General features: G+C 35.9%; 1 protein-coding gene across 1 annotated transcript; it reads right to left on the bottom strand.

Moving 5' to 3' along the window:
* Positions 1–1,967: 1,967 nt before the first annotated feature.
* LOC113360866 (late embryogenesis abundant protein Lea5-like) lies at positions 1,968–2,934 on the bottom strand. Its single transcript, XM_026604302.1, has 2 exons — positions 2,643–2,934; positions 1,968–2,418 (listed from the first exon to the last, which is right to left on the bottom strand). Exons 1-2 carry the CDS (start codon positions 2,717–2,719, stop codon positions 2,190–2,192), a joined length of 306 nt encoding a protein of 101 aa, XP_026460087.1. The 5' UTR covers positions 2,720–2,934; the 3' UTR covers positions 1,968–2,189.
* Between the last annotated feature and the right edge of the window lie 6,438 nt (positions 2,935–9,372).

Below are 9,372 nucleotides of genomic sequence, written 5' to 3'. Positions count from 1 at the left end.
GATTTGTAGACCAAGATTTTGCTGAAGTATCCATCAGGGGGAGCATCATTAGGACTTATGGGACGGACCAGAGAATTTGGAATTCCAAGGAACCGGGTTTCGGCCCGCTTGAAAAGCTCCGACTCCCTGATACGCCACTCAAGAAACCGAACTTTCAAATTTCTGGAACCATTTCGCATTTAACCTGCAAAATATTCATTGAATTATCCCAAGAAAAACAAACTTGAGATCATGCTAAACAAAAATCTTATTGGTCTCAAGGTTGGAATTGTATGAGCATATGTCCCATACCATAATACTCATAAAATTCCACGAGGGATCCAATTTCAAAAAATTTATAAGAAGAAGTGAAAGGGGAAGAGAAACAAGGGAAATTGAAAACGTCCGCTTTTCTTCTCTCTCTTTTTTCATTTTTGTTTTGGCATCAAAAAGGAAAATTACATAAACACCCTTGACGCCCTTCCTATTCGACATGTGTGCATATGAGGTGTCTTCCTGCATGCAGTCTTATTAAAGCACCCATACTTTTAATTTGGGCAGACATTTCTATTCAGGCACCAACATTTATGATTAAGGCATATAACAAGTGTTAAAGACCCTTGAATATCATGGCTCTAGGCGCTCTAATTGAAAAATTCGATTAATGGGTTTAGTTAAACCCGAGAGATACTTTGGGGTCTTACAACTTAAACGCGTTGTACTCTTTTCTTCGTCAAGGTTTATCCCACTGGGTTTACTTGTCAAGATTTTAATGAGGCAGCATATGCGTGTCCAACACTGTTCTGAGTCTCACACATTTCAGGTTTTTTCTCTCTTGATTTTCGTGATATATTTTTGTGACTTAGACACAGTTGTCATTAGGGAGAGTGTTATAAACGTTTATTTATGTTAATGAAGTTTAGGATAAATCCCGCTTATTACCGGGATTCCCTTGTGCCTATCCCTATAAATAGAGGCTGTAATATTTATTTGTTCTCTACATTGAATAAGAATTCTCCTTTCTCTTTCTCTATTTTTTATAAAAAAAATAGAAGGAGTGTATAACCCAAGGGAGTGTCCGTAACTGTTTTAGAACATACGTAGCAGGCTGACTCGAGTTAGAAAAGAAACTGGCTAGTTATTGGTGATTATGGAATTGTCTAATGGGGCAGATGGCTTTCCCATGCGTGTGCAAGTGTTGTGAACGATTTTTGACCATTATATCCAAATCCACTGTGTAAATTGTGTAAAAATGCATTAGAAATTCGGTAGTCTTACAGAGTTGACTGTGAGACTCAAACTAAGAGAGTTTTGATAAGGAAAAGGCTTGGTTCAAGAGGAACAAGTATGTGTAAGTTTCTAAGTGGGCAAGTTTATTATACCTTCCCTTTGATGCAATAAAATGATTTAACTGTATCATTTTCAAAGTGTTCTTGGTTGGATGATTGTGTTAGTGAATTTATGGCAATGTTTGAATGCTTTATTGTAAGCATTTGAGAGAAAGAAAATTGAAGACTTTCGTTGCAGAACTGTGTGTTATTTACATTTTTGCAAACTTATAAGGCTGAAATAATTGTGGTGAAAGACGTCGTATTTGCGAGAAAAAATTGACAGGTGCATTGCAAATGTGACATCTCAGGTGGGTCTTGGGAAGCAACTTCACTTGCTAGGCTGCATTGGGTCTTTCAAAGCAACTTTACTTGGCAGGCTGCACTGCATATGCTACTTAGAGTGGATCGAATCCCTAAAGACGAATTTGCAAAACAATCGATTTAACAATGAAAAGAAGAAAAAACCTTTTGAAATTATAATCATGGGGAAAGTGGTGCCATTTTGATCGTTCGTAGTCACACAGGCCATAGTTTCTGCACAAATAAGATCAATATGTGCAAGCAGGGACGTACCAAAAATGTCGTGCACCTTATGACGACATAATATCAAGGAAACAATGACTAGGGCGGTAACAAAACCAAAGATATACCAATAAATGAGCCATAAAAAACCTGACATTTCATTATTATAATATTTCGCCCCAACCAAACTCTGGGGGCACAACTGGGGTGTACTGTCAACAAATTTAATCATCAAAGCTGCTTACTAAAATAAATCTAAATTGTGCAGCAAGCACAGCATAATGACGCTACGCTGTTAGACATTGATCGATCATCAAAAAAAATCAATCCAATTTAGACTAAACATTAATAAACAATCTAATGCTGTCTCTGTTTCAAAAGCATCTCTCTAAGTTCAGTCACATCAATCTCATCCGCATGGCTCTCTGGTCTGTAATATCCAGTAACCGGATCCGGAACCCATGGAGATGTTTCAGATACTGATCCTGCTGATGGTGATTTCGATTTTACCTCTCCCCCAGTTACCACCATCCCACTTTTTCTTGATCCAACGGCTTGTGTTGCCACTGACGAGATTCCTCTGGATCTGTACAAACAACCACATCAACGAAAATCACGTTAAAAAGAAAAGCGACATCTCGGTAGAAACACAACCCGGGAAAAACGGCTTTTTCTTAAAATAAAGAGAATTTGTATCCAACGGCCAGGGTTTCATTAAAAAAGATCTTGATTCTGCGGCTTATGCTGAGAACAGAGAAAAAATCGTTCTTTCTGAAACTAACAAGGGAGAAGACCATCAATGATTATTACCTGTTAAGAGAAAGAGAAACGCCATCGATGAGAGAAGAAATAAGTTGAGCGTTTTTAGAGAAAGAACGAGCAGCCATTTTTCTTTTTGTTTTGTTTTGAAGAAAGAGATCTGGGTGTGGTGTTTTTTCGGATAGCAAACAAACAACAACAACTACTGTAGAAAGAAAGAAAGTTTTTTAGATTGATTTTCTGTTCTACAGCAGAAGATTGTGAGGCTAATGAAAAAACTGAAACCCTCTCTGTTTTTTGTTTCTCTGGAAAACACTTTGGTTGAGGATGGAGAGAGATGGAGGAGGAGGGAGGGGTTTAAATAGAGGAGGATGGGATGGGGAAGAGTCCTCTTTAAGTTTGACACGTGGGGTACCCTAATTAATGTACCAGAGACTGCTGCTTGTAAATCGGTCCGTCAACTCGGTCAACTCTATGCAGCTTTGTGTTTGATTATGCCATTTACGGCTTATTCACTCGTCCAGAGTCTAGACAGAACCATAAACACCAATCAAAAATTGGTGGCCATAAATATTTCATTTAAACGGTGAAGAATCTCGGAATCTCAACTTTGGTTAACCTATTTATTGCACTGTGCCACAATAAAAGACCTGCTATATTCTGAATCCTGACGTCGGTTTCTCTGTTTGTCCGAAACATGAAATATCTCTGTTAGTATTACGAAGTCGACTATTTTTAAGCAATGAATGAACGACAGTGATGCATATCAGCTTTATTACTTGTTAAGGCACCGCCTTCATTGCTTGGCTTGGCTCGCATGCAATAACGTCACTTTCAACCTATAACACCTAAGCCAGCTTTGGTGGCTGAGAAATAAAACGCCATCCGAAAACGTTAAATAAGTCACATGACGTATAATTCGTGAACCACTGATTATTTTTCTTTTTTTTTGTGAAAGAAAACAGACTTCTTTCCTGGAGGAAGCAATAACCATTAGTTTAATAAATGATTGAAAATTTTGAGCTGAATTTACTCAATAATTGCTGCAACCGGACAGCCAAATTTAGCAGAATTGGCGGACAAAAGAATCAGCTGTTCATTCAATCGGACATCAATACTTTACTTATGTCCAAATATCTCTTGCAAAACTGTCGGAAAAACGTTTAAATAAGTTATCTTTTAATTTAAGGGTTTAATAGGATGATGAAAGAATTGGATTGAAAATCATTGCTACATTTTTGATGGTATGTTATCTATGTGCTGGGAAGCCTCGATTGAGCGCTCGCAAGAAGAGGAAAGTAGCAAATAAAAGAAACCAGTATAATGGGCTAATGCCGATAAATTTTTTCTGCATTCCCCATTATTAATCCTTCATTCTTAGCATGTTTTTTAGATCTTGACTCATCTGTTATCTTTTCTCAAATTTTTTTTTCTCGTTTTACTTTGGTTTAAGGTTTTATCTTATTGTTATGTTCTTTTTATTCTAAACATATTTTAATTTCTCTTTTTAAAGTTTCTTTTAGCTATTTTTTTTTATTCAAATTTCTAATGGCTTTCTAATTCTTTTTGCAAGTGTATTCCTTACAAATCCTTGAGTGGTTTAACCAGTATGGTTATTTGGAACAGGCTTCCAAATCAGTCAATCAGTATTGGTTTTTGGCAAGCATTGCCAATCATCTCCTATAAGATGATCCATATCAGTATGTTGAAGTCTCCTTATTCTTCTAGGAACTTGCCCAAAATCTTTTTGTTATCTTTACTATTCATTAGTCTGTTCTTCATCCATTGTCAAAATCTTCCTCTCCATGAAAATCCAAGAATTCAAAACCTTTTTTTCCCCATAACAGTCAATCTTTGTTACCGTAATTCTAGCTCTATTAACAGCTGGAACTTACCTTTTTTGATTCATTCAAAAGAAAAATATTCTCCCCTAAATTATATACTATTTTAAGAAAGTCCTGTATCCACAAGGATTTTATTTCCTTTCATATCACCTCAAAAGATTGCCATTCGTGGACTTATCTTCTTAAAAAGAAAAACCCTAAACTCTTTTTTCTCAATCTACATTCATTGCAGAAAGAAAACTTTAAGATTTTTGGTTAGAATGGCCTCCAGTTCTGAAAATCAGGTCTCTAAGGTTACTAAACAAATGAAGAGTGCCTCTATCTTTAAAAAATCCTTTGCTACGATGAAGGGTTGCTGGGTCTACTAAGCTGATTAATGAAGCTGCAGAAGTTTGGATAACTAGCATCCTGGGAAAAATACTTCACAAAGATGAAATAGAGCTGAAACTAGTCAGAGACGAAATCAATAAGCTGTGGAAAAGATACAAGAATAAGGAGATGAAAGTTATGGGTAAGAACCTTTTTGTTATCAAACTTAACAATGAAAATGAACAGGAAGATGTGATTAAAAGGGGTCCATGGATTGTCAATGATGCGTTGTTTTCTTTATAAAAATATGATCCTAGCAAAAAAACAGAAGAGCATGAATTTCTCACACTGGAATTCTCAGTTACGCTGAAAAAGTTGAAGCTTGAACATCAAAATGTAGTTGTAGTTGATGAAGCCATCATTTTCTTTGGTACTAAGATATCCACAGATCCACCTAACTGTCGTCCAAGATATGGATCGGATATAGATGCTAGAGTTTTAATCGATCTAGGTTTCCCGATGATCAGAGGTGCATGGTGGAATACAGTTGCAGGAGGACAAGTGTGGATTAAATATCATTGGAACTTACAACCACATAACCTGTGTCCAAAGTGTTATGTTCTTGATCACAAGGAGGAAAATTGCAAATTGCTGGCCCATAAGCTTTATTAGGATAGACTCACTGTTGAAGAATATGCAATACATCAACAAGAGCATCCTTCTGATGGGAAGATGAGGAAGATCTGATAAATGAAGAAGAAAACGTTGTAGTCAATGAAGATTACGGTTTGTCTGTTGAAGACGATGGTGGTTCTAGACAGAATAAAAGAATGAGGAACTCGGAACTAAACAATGAACCATCTAATAACCCTCATAATATTCATGTTATGCCTCCTCTTGCAAGTTTTAATAACAAGACTCAACTACTGATATGAATATCATCAAGAGATGTACAAAAGTGATGTTGAAGCTATTTCCACCACTCTAGGACAACAAGGAATCCCTGTTAATCAGGTATCATTTCTTTACTACAATCTTGATAATTTTTCAGTTTTAAATTTTTGTTCTTTTTATTTTTGTAGTTACTTAAGTTTTTTTAGCATAATGAAGATCCTTGCTTGGAACTGTCAAGGTTTTTGTCAAAAACCAACTAGGGATCACCTTTATCATCTAAATAACTTGCACAATCCTGATTTAATTTTTCTTTCTGAAACCAAAATCAATGATGACAGAATCCTTAAATTTTCCAAATCCCTTCTCTTTCCAAATTCTTGTTATGTTTCATTTGTGGGTCTTGCTGGCGGACTCCTTTTGTTATGGAGAGATGGTTTTCAAGTAGACATTGTGCACTCCAGTCCTAATATGATAAATGATATTGTTTTAAATGATCCTTCAAAAGGTGAATGGTTCTTAACCTGTCTTTATGGTACTCCTTACAAAGAAAAACAAGAAGAGCAATGGGAGTATATTAGTAATCTGGGAAAAGTTGTAGACATCCCCTGGGTTGTTATAGGAGATTTAAATATCACTATTAGACCTGATGAAAAATCTAATCATGCTTCCTCTTCAAGTAATAGTTTTATTACTCAAAAACTTAGAGAAGCAGATCTCTCAGACCTAGGCTTTAGTGGAAACCCTTTTACTTGGACTAGCAATAAGCATGGGACTGGTAAAATTAAGTCTAGGCTTGATAGAGCTATTGTTAATAGTGAATGGTTTTTGAAATATCCTGATTCTAGCTTATCCCATGTTACTCGGAATGGTTCTGATCACACTCCCATTTTACTTCATCTCTACAAAAATTTATCTGTCAAGGGTAGGAACTGGATTTTTTTTTTGAAAATTGGTTGTCCAACTCTACTTGTGCTTCTGAAATTTATAACTCTTGGGATACTAATGCTTCTGGCTCTGCATCTTTTATTTTTGTTAATAAGCTAACTAACACCAGAAAAAGATTATCCTTGTGGAATAAACACACTTTTGAGCACATTCAAAGAACAATCCCAGATCTGAAGGAGAGGTTATCTGCTCTTCAACAAACTGATGTTAATGGCAACAACACAGACAAGGTTCTACAAATTGAAGCTGATATTGCTAAATGGGATGACATATAATCAAGTTTTTGGAGGCAGCAAGCCAAAGATAAATTCTATGGAGAAATGGACTTGAATACAAAATATTTCCATACAAAAGCTAATATGATAAGGTCAAGGAACAGAATTGATAGTCTACTATCTCCAGATGGGAATTGGTGCAGTGAAAGAGCTGATTTGGATAATCTTTTAACAACTCATTTCAAGACTATAAGTACTTCAGTGGCTACAATAGATTCTTATTATTTTAGACATCATATTCCTCAGTTAATAACAGAAGAAGACAATCTAGAACTACTTCAAATTTCCTTCAGAAGCTGAGATTTTTGATACTCTAAAGTCAATGGAACCTTGGACATCTCCTGGTCCAGATGGTTTTCCACCTGGGTTTTATCAAACCAAATGGAACACTGTCAAAGTTGATCTTATTGCAATGATACAAAGTTTTTTTCATTCTGGTTTTCTTCTTAAAGAACTCATCAGAACAAAGTTTTCTCTCATTCCTAAAACTTCAACACCTCATAGACCTGAAGATTTCAGGCATATTTCTCTTTGTAATACTTCTTATAAACTGATTTCAAAGATCATTGCAAGAAGAATGAAAAAACATATAAGTAAGATCATTTCACCTATGCAAGCTGCATATGTTCCAGGAAGATTGATCTCTGAAAATATTTCTTTAGTTCAAGAGATGGTTTATAGTATGAAGAAACAATCTGGAAGAGTGGATTCCTTAGCTTTAAAGATGGATATGTCTAAAGCTTTTTACAGATTAGAGTGGGATTTTCTTATACAAGTACTCGAGAATTTTGGGTTTTGTGATAAATGGTGTCACTTGATCTATCAATGTATCATCACAACACAAGTTGAAGTACTTCTCGATGGTTCTCCTTGTCAAGCTTTCAATCCTTCAAGAGGTATCAGACAGGAAGATCCCCTATCTCCATATCTTTTCATCATTACCATGGAATCTCTATTTAGAAAACTGGCTTTCTGTGAACAAAATAAGTTTATTATTGAAGTCAAAATAGCTAGAAGTGCTCTAAAAATTAATCACCTGTTGTTTGCAGATGATTGTTTACTTTTCTCAAAGGCAAATCTGGATCAAACTAGAACACTTGTTGAGGTGATTGAAGAATTTAGTCAATGCTCAGGACAGGTTATAAACTTTAATAAATCATCAGTGTATTTCAGCAATAATGTCAGTCCTTCTTCAGCTGAGACTCTGGACAGTATTCTTCAAGTACCAATCATGGACCCTAAGGAGAAGTATTTTGGTCTTCCCTTCTTTATAGGTATAAATAAAAGGTTTCCTTTCTGAGTATTGGTGGGAAAGATAGATACCAGACTTTCCAAGTGGAATGCTACAAACCTCTCAGAACCAGGTAGAACAGTTATGGTCAAACATGTTCTAAATGCCATTCCAGTCCATCACATGATCTCATTTAAGCTGCCATATCAAACTATAAAAGAGCTTAATTCTATCCAGGGTAATTCTGGAGGAGAAAAGACTCTAATAAAGGGGCAATCATCTCTTGGAAAAACTTAAGCATAGACAAAGAGGAAGGTGGAATGGGTTTTAGAGATTTAGAATGTTTTGATAAAGCATTACTTTCTAAATCTGCGTGGAGATTATGTTCAAGAAGCTCAGACATGTGGTCTAAATCTATGGAAGCAAAATACTACCCCAGTGGGGATATCTTTGAATACACAGTGAAGGAGGATTCTTCCTATGCTTGGAAAAGCATCAGCTCTCAAATTCAGTTTATTAAAACTAATAGTTTTTGAAATCTAGGTAATGAGGCTTCGATAAGAATCTGGAGAGACATATGGATTCCTAGTATACACTCTCCACCAGAACCAAAACCAAATGTTGTTAACCCTTCCTCCTATGTGTTGGTCAGAGATTTGTTCTATCAAGGTACTAATACTTGGAATCTCAGTCTTCTGCATGAACTATTTTCTCCTGAGATAGCAAGCTCCATTGTTGGTATTTCTATTCATCCCCAACAATCAGATAAATTTATTTGGAGGCTAGAAAGAAACGGTTCTTTCATGGTAAAGTCTGCTTATAAGAAAATATATCTGGACACTCATGGAGAGTCTGAGTTTTCTGCAGAGATGAAGAAGACTCTTTCATATATGTGGAAGCTTCCACTAATTCCCAGAGTAAAGCATTTTATTTGGAAATGTATCTACGACATACTTCCAACAAAATCTAGAACTCTTCGGTATTCTACTAATGCAGATATAAGTTGTTCAATGTGCGATTCTTCTCATTATTCTTCACTGTCAATATTCCAGAGCAGTTTGGTTTGGAAGCACTGGCTTGTAATTCAGTCCACAGAGTTCGATTGAGCAGGAATATTCAAGCTGGATTACTCAATTCAAGGGAGGGGATATTTCTTCAGAGGTTCTAATTAGAAGAATGGTTACTGCTTGGGCCATCTGGAAAGAAAGATGTTCCAAGGTTTTCGAAAAGAAGTTTCTAGAACCACAGAAACTTATTCACAAGATCTCCACTCTGATAGCAAA

Source organism: Papaver somniferum, chromosome 3 (assembly GCF_003573695.1).
Source record: "Papaver somniferum cultivar HN1 chromosome 3, ASM357369v1, whole genome shotgun sequence".
Lineage (NCBI taxonomy): Eukaryota > Viridiplantae > Streptophyta > Magnoliopsida > Ranunculales > Papaveraceae > Papaver > Papaver somniferum.
Note: the sequence above shows the minus strand (reverse complement) of the source record. Positions and strands in the feature narration are given on the sequence as shown.

What these genes read in the sequence shown, in the direction of transcription:
- LOC113360866 (XM_026604302.1), bottom strand. Translation starts at nt 2,719, where the DNA reads ATGGCTGCTCGTTCTTTCTCTAAAAACGCTCAACTTATTTCTTCTCTC. An exon ending in GTTTCTCTTTCTCTTAACAG is followed by an intron (nt 2,419 to 2,642) that starts GTAATAATCATT and finishes TTGTTTGTACAG; the next exon opens with ATCCAGAGGAATCTCGTCAG.